The sequence below is a fragment of the Orussus abietinus genome, unplaced genomic scaffold (assembly GCF_000612105.2).
Source record: "Orussus abietinus isolate OABI.00-Male unplaced genomic scaffold, Oabi_2.0 scaffold2, whole genome shotgun sequence".
NCBI lineage: Eukaryota > Metazoa > Arthropoda > Insecta > Hymenoptera > Orussidae > Orussus > Orussus abietinus.
This window is the reverse complement of record NW_019396012.1, coordinates 2,258,230-2,274,972: the sequence shown is the minus strand read 5'-3', so window position 1 is coordinate 2,274,972 and position 16,743 is coordinate 2,258,230. Positions and strand designations below refer to the sequence as shown.

General features: G+C 46.9%; 3 protein-coding genes across 3 annotated transcripts; 1 reads left to right on the top strand and 2 right to left on the bottom strand.

Annotated features, from left to right (window-relative positions):
* Nucleotides 1-287: 287 nt before the first annotated feature.
* LOC105700442 (suprabasin) lies at nt 288-3,476 on the bottom strand. The gene is made up of 19 exons (XM_012426273.1): nt 3,468-3,476; nt 3,287-3,373; nt 3,069-3,209; nt 2,909-2,995; nt 2,736-2,822; nt 2,510-2,650; nt 2,349-2,435; nt 2,174-2,260; nt 1,992-2,096; nt 1,835-1,921; nt 1,675-1,761; nt 1,484-1,597; nt 1,325-1,411; nt 1,171-1,257; nt 1,010-1,096; nt 856-942; nt 631-771; nt 474-557; nt 288-398 (listed from the first exon to the last, which is right to left on the bottom strand). The coding sequence occupies exons 1-19, from the start codon at nt 3,474-3,476 to the stop codon at nt 288-290; spliced, it is 1,803 nt and encodes a 600-aa protein (XP_012281696.1).
* Nucleotides 3,477-5,511: 2,035 nt separating this feature from the next.
* On the top strand, nt 5,512-7,170 carry LOC105700620. Its single transcript, XM_012426640.1, has 4 exons — nt 5,512-6,261; nt 6,324-6,545; nt 6,626-6,832; nt 6,912-7,170. The coding sequence occupies exons 1-4, from the start codon at nt 6,099-6,101 to the stop codon at nt 7,058-7,060; spliced, it is 741 nt and encodes a 246-aa protein (XP_012282063.1). The 5' UTR covers nt 5,512-6,098; the 3' UTR covers nt 7,061-7,170.
* LOC105700619 (insulin-like growth factor-binding protein complex acid labile subunit) lies at nt 7,125-16,543 on the bottom strand. Its single transcript, XM_012426639.2, has 8 exons — nt 15,974-16,543; nt 12,676-12,844; nt 11,400-11,533; nt 10,861-11,122; nt 10,518-10,787; nt 10,198-10,443; nt 9,922-10,123; nt 7,125-9,282 (listed from the first exon to the last, which is right to left on the bottom strand). The coding sequence occupies exons 1-8, from the start codon at nt 16,402-16,404 to the stop codon at nt 9,044-9,046; spliced, it is 1,953 nt and encodes a 650-aa protein (XP_012282062.1). The 5' UTR covers nt 16,405-16,543; the 3' UTR covers nt 7,125-9,043.
* Between the last annotated feature and the right edge of the window lie 200 nt (nt 16,544-16,743).

Sequence of the window (16,743 nt, the reverse complement as noted above, 5' to 3'; positions counted from 1 at the left end):
TTATTTCATTCGTACCCCTCCAATATGATGACCATGTCCGTTCTTGTCTTTATCAACTTCTACTCCAATATGTACGTTTCCTCCAGCGTTCTACAAGCACAATTTAAAAAATCGTTCAAACAATCAGTTATGGGGAAAAACTTAAAATATGTTTATATGTCTTTACCCCTCCAACAGTATGATGACCGTGTCCATTCTGATCAACTTGAGCACCAATTTGCACGTTTCCTCCAGCGTTCTGCAAGCATAACAAAGTTCACGTTGAGCAATCAAGAACTGGTATAATGTTAAAATGCATAATTTATTCGTACCGCTTCAGTTGTATGGTGGCCATGTCCATTCTTGTCTACGCCACCTTCAACTCCAATTTGAACATTGCCTCCGTGTCCTCCGACACCCTAAATAGACATCAAAATGTCGGTTCAACAAATAAGAACATTTATGATATCAAGATTTGCTTGTTTTGTTCGTACCCCTCCAATCGTATGATGACCATATCCGCCATTGTTATCAGTTTGTCCGCCAATTTGTACATTGCCGCCAATTTCGTGAGAAATCTAAAAATAAAGAATATGAGTTTTATTAACAATTTGAAGAAAATAAAGAAGTCACATAAGGAGACATTCTTACTCCTGCAGATGTATGGTGGCCATGTCCATTCTTGTCTACACCAGCATCAACGCCAATTTGGACATTGCCATGACCATGTCCCAGTTTATCCTTCACAGCTTCTAATCCATGATGAATATTATCCTTGATTTCATGAACTTTCTAAAATATTAATTTATAAAAATAGTATTCCATGGTTCATTTATAGTGCTGTACATGATGAACAGAAAAATAATGTGCCCGTACGTCTTTCACTTTGTCGTTAATTTCTTGCAACTTGTCTTTTCCTGCTTGGATCTCGTGATGAATTTTGTCACCGATTCCATGTACCGACTAAAAGAAAAATGGAGATTAAATAATTAATTAATGTATCATTATTGCAAAGTAACTGACTACGTACTCCTTCGATTGTGTGATTGAATTGGAACTTCTTGTCATTTCCAAGATCTACTCCGACATGGATGCTGCCTCCGATTTCGTGAGAGCTCTGAAACAGGATTAAAAGGTCAATTGAAGAATCATAAAATAGCAATATTAGTATGAGGTAAGAATTATTCTTACGCCTCCGGACGTATGGTGACCATGGCCTTCCTTGTCTTTCCCAGACTCAACTCCAATTTGTACGTTGCCCCCAATTTCGTGAGAGGCCTGAAAGCATATCAGTTATGTCGACAAGTTAAGAGGACGTGACAGCAATACAAGACAAAATTCATACTCCTCCAGACGTGTGATGGCCATGGCTGTTCTTGTCTTTACCAGCATCAACTCCAATTTGTACGTTACCACCGACTTCGTGAGAGCTCTAAACAATAAGAATTTTATTAACAAATCTAAATACATGGCAATATCGAGTGTAAAATAATAGGGTTCTTACTCCACCACTGATATGATGACCATGACCATCCTTGTCTTTACCACCTTCAACGCCAACTTGAACATGACCATGACCGTGGCCTTGGTGAATCTTGTCCTTAATTTTGTCCAGTTTCTGAAATTAATTTTTTGGGTTAACACGTGTCTTCATTATTTTGAAAACCACATATGACCATTAGACTTTGTCAGTACCTCCTTCAATTTGTCATGGACACTTCCCAGGTGATCCTTTCCAGAGTCAATTCCGATTTGGACGTTGCCTCCTACTTGGTGAGAGCTCTAAATAGAAGTAGAAAGATTTTTAAAATACTATGAAAACCTGATTTTTAGATTTAGAAATAATTATTCTTACGCTTCCAGACGTGTGATGACCATGGCCGTCCTTGTCTTTGCCGGTATCTACTCCAACTTGTACGTTGCCACCAACTTCATGGGAGCTCTAAGAAAAAAAAGTGTGTTTTTTTTTTATCAGAATATATAACAATATGTAGAGTAAATTAAATACTTACTCCACCACTGACATGAACGTGACCGTCCTTGTCTTTACCACCTTCAACTCCAACTTGGACATGACCATGGCCTTGGTGAACCTTGTCCTTAATTTTGTCGAGTTTCTGAAATTAATTTGTTGAGTTAACACGTGTCCCCGTTATTTCTAAAACCAGATATGATCATTAAACTTTATCGGTACCTCTTTCAGTTTGTCGTGGATATGTCCCAGCTTGTCCTTTCCAGAGTCAATTCCGATTTGGATGTTGCCTCCTACTTCGTGAGAGCTCTGTAATGTAAAACACGAATTCAATTCAATAATGGTAAAAAGCCTGATATTAAAATTAAGTGATAATTTCTAGTAGTAGTATTCTTACGCTGCCCGACGTGTGGTGACCATGACTGTTCTTGTCTTTGCCAGTGTCAACTCCAATCTGCACGTTGCCACCAACTTCGTGGGAGCTCTAAAAAAAATACAAGTTGTATTCATAAATAATAACATATGACAGAACGTAATATAAAGTAATAAAATTCTTACTCCGCCACTGACATGGTGACCATGACTGTTCTTGTCTTTGCTAACACCGACTTCAACTTGGACATTGCCTTGGCCATGACCAATTTTATCTTTGCCAGTCTCTATTCCGTGATGAACCTTGTCCTTAATTTTGTCTAGTTTCTGAAATTATTTTATTCGGTTAAGATACATCTTCACGGTTTTGAGTTTGCCAATACTGGACGTTATCGTTACAAGTTCTCGTTACCTCTTTGAGTTTGTCGTGAATGTGTCCTAGCTTGTCCTTTCCGGAGTCAATTCCGATCTGGATGTTGCCTCCTACTTCGTGGGAGCTCTGTAATTTCATATAAAAATTCAATTGAATATAAATAAAAACATGATATTAGAATTAAATAATAATTTCTGGTAGTAGATTCTTACGCTGCCAGACGTGTGGTGACCATGACTGTTCTTGTCTTTGCCAGTGTCAACTCCAATCTGCACGTTGCCACCAATTTCGTGGGAGCTCTAAAAAAATACAAATTATATTGACAAATGAGAATATATGACAGAACGTAATATAAAGCAATATGATTCGTACTCCGCCACTGATATGGTGACCATGACTGTTCTTGTCTTTGCTAACATCGACTTCAATTTGGACATTGCCTTGGCCATGACCGATTTTATCTTTGCCAGTCTCTATTTCGTGATGAACCTTGTCCTTAATTTTGTCAAGTTTCTGAAATTAATTTATTGCGTTAACACGTATCTTTATTATTTCTAAAACCAGACATGACTATTACACTTCGTCGGTACCTCTTTCAATTTGTCGTGGACATGTCCCAGCTTATCCTTTCCGGAGTCAATTCCGATCTGGATGTTGCCTCCTACTTCGTGAGAGCTCTATAAGTAAATATAAAAATTCAGTACAAGTATAATCAAAGTTAATCTTGAAATAAGGCAATATTTATTCTTACGCTTCCGGACGTGTGATGACCATGACCATTCTTGTCTTTGCCAGTATCTACTCCAATTTGTACGTTGCTGCCAACTTGGTGTGAGCTCTAAAAATATTTGATTTTTATTGTTAGATCAGAACATATGGCGGAAGTGTGAAGTAAACGGATTCTTACTTCTCCACTGATATGATGATTGTGGCCGTCCTTGTTATTACCAGTTTCAACTCCAATCTGTACGTTGCCACCAACTTCGTGGGAGCTCTAAAAAATATCAGTTTTATTAAAAAGTAATAATACGAGCCAGTATAAAATAATGTCACGGGATTCTTACCTCGCCACTGATATGACCATGACCATCCTTGTCTTTATTGACGTTGATTCCAATTTGGACATTGCTAGCATGTCCACCAGAGCTCTGAAAATAAAAAAATTAATTAATAATCCGAGAATATTTAAAACAGCGAATCAAAAATTAAATTGTTCGTACTCCTCCAGTTGTGGTATGATGCCCGAGCTTGTCTTTACCAAAGTCCACTCCAATTTGTACATTGTTTTCAGCGTTCTGAAGACATAACAGGTGTTATCAAAAATGTTCCACACGTGTAGAAAAATTTCCTACATTTTTCTTACCCCGTCAATCGATGTATGATGTCCTTCTCCCACTTTATTTCCACTGGTGTCGATTCCTATTTGTACGTTGCCTCCAGTTTGATGATTTGTCTACAAATTGGAAAATGTTTGATAATATTTACGCGGTAAAAAAATTGTATTTATTATCTGCACCCTATCCATACCTGTAACCCGGCATTCAGTCCGTGATTAACAGCACCAGTCACCGTCTAGAAATGAGAAAATATCAGAAATGCTTCTACTGTGTGCAAATTCATAAATTTCGCTAGTTCATTAGTATATCATTGTCATTTACCTCCTGGACTTTCTTATGACTATTTTCCAATTTGTCCTTTGCCGCTTGGAGCTTGTCTTGCAGACTCTGCGAGGGGCCGCCAAAGATCTGGAAAAAGATCTTACTATATTATCTATTACTTTACAATTACAACTAATTAATATCCCTCTCTGCCGAGAACGTACATTGCCGAATAAATCGGTGCGGGCGAATTTATATTTCCCGGCGTCGATTCCATCAGACTTCTTGTCGACGTTGAAAGAAACTCCGAAAAAGTCGTCGTCTTCCGGCACTGGTGCCGACTGTGGAGAAAGAAACGTGTTATTAGAAAAAAAATGTATAACAAATTATAGATAAAATCTTGAAACGATTGGACGACACCGTGGAGTACTTACGAAAACGAGGACGCTTCCGAAAAGCGCGAAAAGTAAAATTTTGGGGATCATTTTTTTGGGAGCGCAACCTTCCCTCTGACTTTGGCCATTTTACCTCCTGCGGTTTTATATGAGCGAATGCGTAGAGCCACATATGGGGAACAACTGGATCAACAATGAATTTTATGATTAAATAATGATTGCGCGATATTCGCGATTTACGCCTAAAGGGGGGACATGAGCGTTTCGTATGTACAGTATCTCGGTGCCACTTGCAACAACAAAGCGCACAATTTTCGTGATCGTTTTTGGCGATTTATAGGTCGACGCTTCATCATGGAAGATGCCCGGGCAAATGAACGTTTAATTACGCCGTTTTCGCCAGTTTTTTTGCCATTCGTCCTTGAATATCGCGTATCGGGTGTATCCATTTCAATCGGCGAGTAATCGATTTGCATTTAAACTTGTTCATTCTGCATGTAGTAACAGAAGTCAACACAAATGCAAGATATTCGCGATATCTGTTTTTATGCACCCATTCAGGGACTTAAATCAATGATTTCAATACATCAATACTTTCGAAATACTCAGCCGTTTTGATTGTAATTATTTTTGAAGTTTTAAACAATTGTACCATATTTCACCGTTGATTGTTGTATCTTAAATGTGCACTGTCGGCATTTGAAATGCGCGCGGATTCAAAATGGCGTCGTTATCCGGTCTTCTCGAGCGACGAATGGAAATCTTCGAGATGGGGGACCTTAAGTAATATCTTTCGACGCCCTTAGAATTCATTGTTCTTCGTTAATAATTTCGAGCGTGTTACTAATTATTTATTAGAAAGTGAGTATGGACGACGAAATGGTTAAATAATATTTTATTTGTTGTTGGTGAACTCTCAAAGTAATCGTTCCTTTCCCATTCGGAGAAATTCTTTATCTTTTTCCTTTCGTCATTTACCGATGGAGGAGCGCACATTTCTAACCTAGTTACAGAGTCCGTATTACGGTTGGACGTCATATCGACCGAATCTTCTGTGACGTAAAATTATTCCCGCCAACGGAAAACGCCATTTGTCAAAAACTTTGAAAGTTGTTTTTCAACTGCGTGAATAATGTGGGTTTGATTGTCGTCATTCATCAGAAGTTTCTACGAAACGGTTCAGTACATACAGACAAATGTTATTCTAATTGAGCATAATAATTAACACAGCCCTTAGATGGCCGATAACGAAGTCGCCTCAATTTGTAAATTTCCTACGTTAAGATGAAAACAAAGGGGACCAAAAAGAAAGGAGCGTTCTATCCCGAGGAAAGTTTGGCTGGAGATGACTGAACAAGATTCATTGAGTTTTTCAAGATAATAATTGCTGGTACTACATTTTTTTAAAAATGGATCATACGGTGACAATGGCAGAATTAGACTGCAACATCGAAAGTATTCTGGAAAGTAATGAAAAAACAGAAGCAATCCTAAAGCTCATGACAGAATTGTTCAGTCAATTCACATGTCACCTCTCCAATGTCATCGAAGAGCATCTTTCAGAAGAAAATGGTAAATGATTTTTTTTTTGTTTCTAATCGGACCAATTTCACCGACCTTGCTTAATGTTCTAGAGCATGTAAGGAAGATTGCGGAGCAAGCGGAAAAGATTGCCCAGTTGCATGAACAAGATCAAGATTTAAAATCTAAGTTGAACGCAATGCAGTTGCAACAAAAAATTGTGGATAAGAAAATCAGTGATAAAACTAAATATCACGAACAGATAAGAAATGACATCGAACAGATGAAATCGCAAAAGGACAGTTTCTCACTGGAGATAATTGATTTAGGACAAGGTAATATGTTTTTGGAAGATAATTTAGACATTAACATTGTTTTAAAATAAATAGTCTCTTAAATAACGATCTTTTCATAGAAATCGAAGCAAGGAAAAAAGAAACAACCGCTCGTCATGATGCTCTTAAAAGAGCATGCAGTGCATATAAAACATATCTCGATTTTCATATCAGTCTGGAGATAGTGAACGACCAGGAGCAAGTTAGGATTTCGTTCTTCGCATCAGAAACCAACGAAGACAAGAAGTTCTTTGTTGATCTTCTTTCGTCAAGCGATAGCTGGAAAGGTTCGTAAAGTCGCCCAAAGTATACATACCGTAATTCTTGTACTATACAGGTGACATAACTCGTGTACTATTAATTCAGTTCAGCAGATCCGACCAACTCTGGAGAATCGACAGTGGGAAGATCTGAAAAGTGTTCTGACTGCTTCCAAAGAATTCAAGCAATCCAAGATTACAGCATTCCTCTGCTTATTAAGGAATATCTTCTTGAAGCACTATTTAAAACCCTGACCATTGCCAACGGTTCGCTCCCTTACGTTAAGATACGAAGTATGGATAAGTACTAACCGCAAACTTAGAAGAGTAAAGCCTTTATTAATAAAAATTAAGATATCTAAAAACGTTCTGTAGCATATACATTTCAATTCATATATTAACGTCAAACGTCCTTATTAAAATATAACGGTGTATCGTCTTAACGATATAGATTCATCGTAAGTTCTCCTCTAAAGGTGTCGTTTTACTCGTGGCGGACATCCTGATTAGCGATCTGGTCACTACTGGATCGGAATTCAAAAACCTTCGAATCACAGCGCGGATAAATTACTTACATACTAAGTTACGTACAGGTATCGGCTTTACCTACGTATGGCACCTATGTATGTAACTCTAGTCACTCGTTTTAAAATACTTAACAGTTAAATTAGTTTTGACTTTGTGTCCTAGCTATTTAAGCTAGCAGTCGGCACGAACGGCTGCCTCCTACGAGATACTTCGGATGGTGGAACGCAATTACTTGCCGATTGACATTGATATACCCCGCGGAGCTTCCGGAGCAAGACGACGCAGTTCTAGGCAAGACCGACAGCGAGCGAAGAACGTACACGTGGTCCGTGTAATCATCCGAGCCTCCGCTACACGAAGAGGGCCAATTTATTATGTATGCGCGACGTGTGTCGATAACAATTCGTCTCCATTGGCACCGGTTAATAAGGGGTCAATTGATCGCCCACTGCCAATCAGACAATCGCAAATGCGAGAGAGCGCGACTCGGCGGATTTTATTTATTTCATTGACCCGAGGAGCCCTGTCGCTCTCTTTTTCTCTCATTCCGTCTCCCCCTCGCTCTCTCTCCACCATTCTCTATAGGAATCGACGGGTTTTCGCGAGATAAATCGCCGGCTCGGGTAACATCGATCTCGCATTAGGATCTTTCTTCTAAATTCCTAAATTTGCCAGCTCGAACCGCAAAACCCTGAGGTCTACCATCTTGAGCGTGACTAGCCTAGCTGGGCACGAATGTTGTTCGACAAGGTGATAGCTACATAAAAATATATATATATATGTTTAAATAATAAATGCGAGTATGATCTCGTTTTTGCTTCGAGGAGATTTACGGATGCCTCTTGTTTCAGAAAATACTTCAACTTTGGTCCAGCTGAGGCCTAGCTTCGACTCTTCGCTGATCGCTCGAGAGGAAGGCCTAATCAAGTGGATTTCGCTCTTCGGCCGTAATACGTGCACATTATAGGTAACAGAAGGAAGGACAAGAGCGAGCGAGCGAGAGAGAGAGAAAGAAAAGATACGTCGATACTTTAATAGCGGCCGCTCCGGACAGCCCAGAACAGCGTCGTAAGAATGGGAACTATGTACAGTGCCTACGCAACTATCGTCGAACGAAACTCGCAATTACTTTCTTGCACTCGGGCTGCACCCGTGCACCCGAGCAATTGCAGCAATCGATGATAATCTCGAATTGCGATTTCCCAGTCGACCGTGGGAGTCAACGGAGCGACCGCAGAGACGGGGTGCTAGGAATATCCTTGAACGGATCCACGCTCAAAAGCGGGAAATGTGTACTTGGCGCGAGATACCACCAAAGTGTCCCGACCTTAAGGGAGGAACGAGAACGCCGATCCCGAATTGCGGGGAAAAGGAGAGGCAGAGAGCTCGAGAAGGGAAGGAAAGAAGAAGCTTCCGGTAGCCGGGATCCCCGGAGCGTCGGCGAGGACTTGTAAATAAATAAAAGGGACACGTCGACATCCCTTCCGCCGGTTTCTCCGAGTCTACCGGGACGTTTCTCTCTCTCTCTCTATCTCTCGTTTTCTCCACTTTTCTGCAGCTACTCCGAGGAGATACGGGGGTATATCCCTGGCGAGCTCGTCCGACGAGGCGAGCGGATGGTCCTGAGATGGATAGCGAGAGTCCTTTCTTGACCGATGAGACGTTTCCTGGGATTCCTCGTTCACCGGCCCTCCGGATCGATGATCAGAGCTACTCGAGGGTCGCTGCGAAGGAGACATTGTTCCCGGACGCGGAAACCGCCGAGACCGCCTGCAGGAACAGGGTCGGCGGCAGCGGTGGGAGCGGCGACGTCGGGACGCCCGCCGTCGTCGTGACGGTCGTCGCCGGGGTCGTCGGACAGTCGTTGGCCACCCCGTAGACCTTAGCGTGATTCACCTCCAGGGATACGGTCAGATCTGCCAGGCCGGCGTCGCACATCACCGGGTTATCTGCAAGCGTCAGGGAGGGTCGTGTCAGGCTTTGTCGTCCATGGGTTACGTAACGCGAGAGAGTTGTCACGAGAAAGGTCGAACCCCGCGTCAATGAACCGATCCGATCGGCCGCGCCATGAGATGGATCGTCGACTAGAAGAGACATCCGACAGTTCCCCTGATAATACCGCCGCCTCGTCGTTAACGACGCGTCTTCCGCATACGGAAGGACCAATGTTTCGTTTCCAGAAATCGTTGAAGTAACCGTGACGTTAGGGATCACGTGGCGACCGGCAGGGCCGCCTCGTGAAGGAAAACTCTGCGCCGCGACGACCGCTCGAGGAGGCCGACGCGAACAATAAATAACGCGGGGCGAAATGAAATATTACAACGATGGCGCCGTGGGTTATCGCGCGGTGAATGTAACTCCTGTAAGAAATAATGCGCGCGTTATCGGCCAGTTATCCGTCCCCTCCAGGAGTCGAGCGGCCGATTGCGAAACGTTTTTCTCTCCGTTAATCGACGCGCCGTTGTGTCGCGCACGCATACACGGGCTACCGGATTATCGGTCCCATCCTCTGGAATACTTTATAAGTACTATAAAGCCAGGTTTTCCCAGCATTTGCGACTCTGCCGCGAGCACACTCTGGCAGGTACCTTGAAGGTAAATGCGCAGGACGTCGGGCACCCCGTGGACGGTGCACCGGGTGTTGGCCACCAGCTCCGGCGTCAACGAGCGGATCTGGTTCGCGCTTACGTCCGCCCAGCAGAGTCCTGGGAACCCTCGGAAGTCGCGCTCCGAGAGCGTCACCAGCCGATTGTGAGACACGTTCAGCTCCTCCAGGGTAGGGAGCCACGTCTGGAAGCGGAGAGCATCATCGTGAAGATATGGAAAATCGAGAAAATGGAGAGGAGGGACCTATTGAAACGCACCTCCGACGTGTCCTCCAAGGTGGTGAGTTCGTTGTGCGACAGGTCGAGCACCCGGAGGCTGTCCAGCCCCTGGAGGTCGCTCAACCCGATCATCGGCCCCAGGGCGTTGTGACTCAGGTTGAGCCTCTGCAGTTCCTTCATCCCCAGGAAGAGCGAGCCCTCCAGACTTCTCAGCTCGTTGTGCTGAAGCCGCATGTCTTGGATGTTGGCTCCGGCGATCTCCTCGCCCTCTTCCTCGACGAGGTTCTACGAGGGGGTAAGAAATACGTAGTTAGTAACATTAATCGTGGACGAGGGTGGAGGGTGGAGACCGATCTAACCTCGGTGGATGGTCTGCTCTTGTAGAGTCTGGAGATACGATTGCTGGACAGGTCCAGGAGGCGCAGTTCTCGTAGACCCCGAAGAGACGAGAAGCTGAACTCCTGCAGCTCGTTGTGGGTTAGGTTTAGACACTTGAGCGCCCTGAGAGGGTAAAGAGCACCGTTGCCGCCGATGCCCTCCCCGTTGACGCTGCCCAGGGACTTGAGGGAATTGTGCCCCAGCTGAAGCTCCTCCAGCAGCTCCGTCTCCAGGAAGTCCTCCTCGGTGAGCTGCGAATCGGAGGACCGAGTTCCTTTCATCATCCGGGATTTGATCCTCGAGGTGGGACGGAAGGTAACTCACCTCTTGCAGGTCGTTGTAGGAGAGCTCGAGGAACTTGAGTCGCCGGGCCTTCTGAAGGGTCCCGGCCAAGGTGCGGATCTTGTTGTGCTGCAGGAAGAGCGACTCGAGCCGATGGAGGAATCGGAACTCCGCGGGCAGGTGGGTCAGCTGATTGTCGACTGCGTAGAGCATCTTCAGGTTGTGCCCGGAGGAGGGCAACTCCCCGTCCAACGAAGCCAGCTCGTTAGAGTTTATCAGCAGCCACTCCAGCTGATTCAGATCCCTGTAAGTCAAGGACCCTCTTGGTATCGTCTCGAACTTTTCCCCCAGATCCACCGGGGATCCTCGATCTGGGAAAACGTTGGATTTTCGCGAAGCAAGGGACCTCATACTTAATTGGAGGTCGACGTGGATGCTACCACGCGTTAATCGGCGATCATGCGAGCGTTCGTTAGGTCGCCGATAAACGCACCAATTAAGGAGGACTCGCCGAGGGAATTGTAAACAGGATGTCGAGTCGGATGGACGCCTCGCTCTCGTTACATATTGCTGGTACTTACCGTAACGTGCGATTCAGGGTCGTGAGGTGGTTCCTGCCGACGTGGAGGTGCTTCACCAGGGGCGGCAACGAGCCCGGGACCATCTCCGAGATCGCGTTGCCTGCCATGGAGAGATGCTGCAAGGTTGGGTTGTACTGAAACCACCAAGAGAATCCCACAAATCAAGGATGTCCAACTTTTTATGGGGGCCAACCACCGTCAAGATATTAGGATAACCGGAGATTAAAATCGGCCGTTAGGTGATCACACCTGAAATCCAGCGGTTAGCTCTAATCGTGCGTTAAGTAATCCTCGATTATGGATTTTAATTCCAACGTTGCAATCGAACCTTAGCTTGTCGCGCTTTTTTTTTTTATTTGCATCCGTCCTCGTTAACCATTTTCAAATTCTGCTGGTCGATCCTTATCGTCTATCGTAGACGATAAAGTCTGGTCGAGTGCGGCAATCGCGGACGCACGTGAAGGATCGGCACGAGACCCGGCCACTCCTCGATGAGAGTCGGACTCGTTTAATGGAATATATTATGTACTGTGTACATACGTGGCCGGTCACGCGCACACGTGAGCCGTTTCCTCCCGCGTGAATCGCCGTTTCGCTCGGCGATTTATCATCCGTTACGAATTCGCGAGACGCGAGGAACGGACAACCCGGGCGAGGTTATACGTGCTTATTTGCCCCGCTCCGTCGTTATCGGCGACGAGAGCCGGTGACGCTGTCCTGGCTCCCGGTTATCGGTGACGCATCCGTGTTTACAAGAACTCGCCTTCTGTACGGGGTGTCTTTTAATCGCTGCCCGAAGGAACTTGAATCGAGATACCGCCGCGGATGTTAAACGGCGTGTAAGCGTTAAGAACCGAGACCCGGAGGACGTCTTCGTCGACGGTGTTAAACGTAACGACACGTGCCGACAAAATTCTCTCGGCTGCAGTTCAACGGCACCGTTCACGCTATCACGTTCTATTTGTTATAAAAGAAAGGGAGAAAATGAAACTCAAGAGATTTCGAAAATCGGCAAAATGGCGCCTCTTGGAAGCTTAACCCGAATCTCCGTGAAGAGTCGCTTTAGAAAATAATTGTTATTAAGAATTACGAGGAGGATTTTAGTTAACGTGTCGCAGGGTCTCATTTTACGAGTTGGGGTATTAATGTCGTATCGACGATGTCTATCGAGAGGTGGCTCGTGTCTCCTCGCGGTGACGTCCGTGCTCGTCGATAGAGCACCCTCGAGGGTTATTTCCGTCCCCCTCGTCGGTCATGCGAATGAGAATTCCCTTACCTTAAAGTCGTCGGACTCGATGCGACCGATGCGGTTCCTGCTGAGGTCCAGGGTCCTCAGCAGGGACAGGTGAGCCAAGATGTGCCTGGGTATCGAGGGCATCTCATTGTCGGCCAAACTCAAGTACTGAGTGCGCCCAAGACCGACAAATACCTCGCCGTCGACATGCCTGCAAGTACAGCACCATTAACCCCTGCCGTTGCTCCAGAAAAGCGAAATAAACGTAAATTATTCTACGCGGAAATTCGCCCAGCCACCCTGTATCAATCCCTGCCCATTGATCTCGTTCCTAATCGAATCTGGCTCCGTTAGCTATCGCGAGACTTCTCTCCTCGAGAGAGGGGAAAAAAGAAAAGAACAAAAGGCGCGAATTAAATGAATGAAAGTCCACGAGGCGTGTTGACGAAAGCGAGGCGCAATACGAAAGCTCGGGAAATATTAGCGATAATTGGAGGCCCCATTGAATTGGCCATGCGGAGCGCAAAACAGAACGTCTATCGGTTTAATTATTCACTTGCGGACTCAGGTTCTCGTGGTTTATTATTTAATTACCCCGCCGACGATAAATGTACGGCGTACAGATAATTCCTCCCGCTCGCTCCCCCTCTTTCCCACGTCCCGCGAAAAAGGTCATGGCGGCCATTTTGCATTTTCAATTCGAGAGGCGATATTAAATAAAAAATTACGAAGAGGAGCAATTCCAGGCGAGCGGGGATATATTTACCGATATTATCGCTTTGAAAATCACGGGATTATTATCGGCGCCTGCGGGAAGGTCAATTATTTGTCGTTTATTAATCTTTCATTGAAATAGCTAACTTGGCAGCGACTCGGGTCACGTGGTTTCCGGTGTTTATCCGACCTCCAGGAGGCGGTCTCGGAAAAAGCAAGCCTCCCGAAGCAAAGTGCAACGCGACGGTATCTGTCGGATATCGCTGTTTACGATTCACTTCGCATTCCAGAGATTCCCAGGTCTGGGGCGGACTCGGTGGCCCAGAAAAATCCGCGAAAATGTTCGCCGCCTCTGCAAGTGAATGAAAAGACGCGCCGCGTGGGACGTCGAGTCGATAATTCACGACGCTCGGCGTCGCCCCGAGCAAGCCGAAGCGTCCTCGACTCTCTCGTCGAGGGAACAACTCGAAGATCTAAATTCCAGCGAGAATCGCGAGAAAAGAGAAAAGGAAAGAAAAGAAAATCGTGGGGGGAAAAGTTCCCGTGGCCGAATTTTTCTTTACCGGGAATGCTGGAATTCGCGTTCACCGAAGGACGTTCGCGAGGTGATCGAGAAAACGAGTAGTTACGTCGATTAATGGTCAGCCAATTCATGGGAAGGAGACGGTCGCTCCTGCTAATCCTGACTTGAAGGTTTTGCAAATGATTTTTGATAAGACTTTGCAACGAAGGGACCAGAATCGACATTTTTAGCCTACCTAGGACCTTCAATTATGAACCGGTTTAATTTAACCGGAGTTTAAGTGTAACAGAAGGCTTCTGTATAATCGGGGTTCTAATTTAGGACTTGAAAATGGATTTTCATTTTTTTTTTACGTTTAAGCGTGAGATAGGATTTAATTCCTATCAAGTCGGATGTATATTAGAGGGGTTGGAAGGGGTATGAATTTAAAGTAAGGCCAAAATCTCGACTTAGGTCGTTTTCGCGACGATTATCTAGATAACTTGCCGGGCCGTTTTGCGCTCCTTTATCTTGCTAGTTTGTTTCGTGCGAGGCCTCCGCGGGAAAAAGAAAAGAAGGCGCTATCAGTGTCTAACGACTCTGGCATTCTCTCTGTTCCTTTTTTTCCTTTTTCCAACCGCCGATTGCTCCAATAGTACAAACACCGATTCAACCTCGCGGACCCTAGTTTTGTCTCTATCTTTCCGGGCGCATAGATATCCCGCCGGGACGCCGGGAAAAGTGAAATAAAACCGAGCGATAAGAGATAAGCCCCGTGCACACAAGCAGAAAACTGGCGAGAGTCATTCACAAGTAAATTAATCCCGACGCACGAGAGCGGCTTAAGGAGAGATCAAGAGGGCAACAATTACTGCACTCGGCGGTGCATACATCTATCTGCACGTAAATAAACAATAATACGCGGAGGTGCACCGATTCCTTATCGAATTACCGCCGATCAAATTTATACAAGTACCTCGGTTAAAATCGAGACGGCCATTCGTCACCGTTTAAGACTCGAAAGAACTCGAGGAGGCGCATTAACTTCACTTAGGACCACGTTACTTGTCTCAATTTACAGGGTTATCGAACGAGCTTTACGTGCTAATTGTCGGCCCCGATTAGTTCCTCGATCGATTCCTAGTTTAGACATTTTCTAGAGGGGCCGATTAGGGATTTTCCCGGGGAGGTGAGCAAGTAGACGGAGCGTCGTACGGCCAGCCGAGAGCCCCGTTTGCTGCAGTCGGTGATGAGCACGTCCACCGTGGTCTTGGTTTTGGTTCACTTTTTTTTTTTTTTTTGTAAAATCAAGATCAAGACCAAGATCGTTGCTCATCATCGGCTCCAGCTAGGGGAGGAGCTCGAAATCGTCCAGGTGACCCCCGGCAAGATGGACACCTTGACCTTTCGGTCACGCGGGGAGTCACGGATCGCGACGCGACTCGCTCGATAACGCGGCCTGCTCGGTCTCCCTCTGAAGTGTCTCCGGATAAGAGGTTATCGATATCGCGCGTAGTACGCTGCTCGCTGGCCGAGCACGCCTCGCGGTATAGAAGAAGTCGACGAGGCCGAGCTTCTCCGTCGAGCGGACGACTCGGGACGCGGCGCGTCGCGGTGGAAGCGTCCCGGCAACCCTGACACTCCGGACCGCGAGCACATCTTAACCGCGGAAAAAGCGACGGGAAATTAACACCGCATCGCCCCTCGAGTTTGTGCCATTTCACCTGAATTTAAAAGGAGAACAAAAAATACTTTACATAGTGAATTTTGTCAATACCGATCATCGACGCATACGAACGCGGTCTTTCGGGAGTTCTTCCCGCAATTTGGTCAACTTTGTCGTACCTTGTCTGAGATAATTTATATAAGAAAAATGGTGAACGATTCAACGACTCGAATTTCCGTGGCAAGGTCCGGCCAGGATTTTCCTCGCGTCTAAGAGACGTAGTTAGAGAACAGGAACTTAACGATATCGATCGATAACGCGTATATATTCGCCTTGACCGTCCCGGCGGGGTCTCGCTCGGGAAAGATACCGAAGGAGCGTGGGACATTCAAAAGAACGGGCACAAACTCCGGGAAGGGCGTCGCGACGCTTCCGGGGTGGCGGCGCGGGCGACTGACCCGAGATGGTCGTGGTTGAGCTCGAGCCTGGTGACGGTCATGCGGAGCTCCTTGAAGTCGTGCCTGGAGATGTCGCCGAGGCGGGAGTGGGAGATGCGCAGGGTGATCTGCTGGTCGGCGGTGAACTTGCCGCGCAGCGCCTGGGCGAGCTGGTCGAAGGAGTCCATGCGCTCGCAGACGACCTCGATACGCTCTCCGTTGGGGAGCGTCGCGGCGGCGGCGGCAGCGGCAGCGGCGGCGGCGGCGGCGGCTGCACCGGGGGCCGCGACGCCGGCGACGGGGACGACGCCGGCGGTGCCGACGGTGCCGGCGAGCACGGGGGTGGAGAACTCCTCCTGGCGGCAGGTGCAGGGACTGATCTCCCGCCTGACCGCGCAGTGCAGGCTGGAGCTAGCGGCCAGGCCCAGGAGCGTGTAGAGGAGGCCCGACATCGCGGCCTCTCCCTCGTCCCTCTCTTTCCGGTCCGGTCTCGCGCGCGCGGTCTCGCCGGGCTCGTCCTCCGGCGCGGACGCTAATCACGCACCGAGTGCGCGCGATAGCCGCGAGCGCGCGAGCGCGCGAGAGCGCGCCCCCGCGCACCCTCCTTGGCGCACCCTCGCCTGCCTCTCCGCGGAGGAGCGAGTCGGAGGCGCGCTCGATCAATCGGGCGGCGCCGCCGGAAGCCCGGCCCCTGATTGGTCGGCTGCGGCCACCCCGGGGCGCGCGCGCCACCCGATTGGCCCGGCAGGCCCTGATCGCCGGCCCGCTTTCCCCTGGACCCGAGTCGAGGG

Coding starts and splice junctions, on each gene's coding strand:
- LOC105700619 (XM_012426639.2), bottom strand. CDS start 16,404: ATGTCGGGCCTCCTCTACACGCTCCTGGGCCTGGCCGCTAGCTCCAGC. Junction 10,444..10,517: donor AGAGCAGACCATCCACCGAG/GTTAGATCGGTC, acceptor ACCCCCTCGTAG/AACCTCGTCGAGGAAGAGGG. Junction 10,124..10,197: donor CCTTGGAGGACACGTCGGAG/GTGCGTTTCAAT, acceptor CTCCGCTTCCAG/ACGTGGCTCCCTACCCTGGA.
- LOC105700620 (XM_012426640.1), top strand. CDS start 6,099: ATGGATCATACGGTGACAATGGCAGAATTAGACTGCAACATCGAAAGT. Junction 6,262..6,323: donor GCATCTTTCAGAAGAAAATG/GTAAATGATTTT, acceptor TTAATGTTCTAG/AGCATGTAAGGAAGATTGCG. Junction 6,833..6,911: donor GTCAAGCGATAGCTGGAAAG/GTTCGTAAAGTC, acceptor CTATTAATTCAG/TTCAGCAGATCCGACCAACT.
- LOC105700442 (XM_012426273.1), bottom strand. Junction 1,598..1,674: donor TCCATGACAAATTGAAGGAG/GTACTGACAAAG, acceptor AATTAATTTCAG/AAACTGGACAAAATTAAGGA. Junction 399..473: donor GTCATCATACGATTGGAGGG/GTACGAACAAAA, acceptor ATGTCTATTTAG/GGTGTCGGAGGACACGGAGG.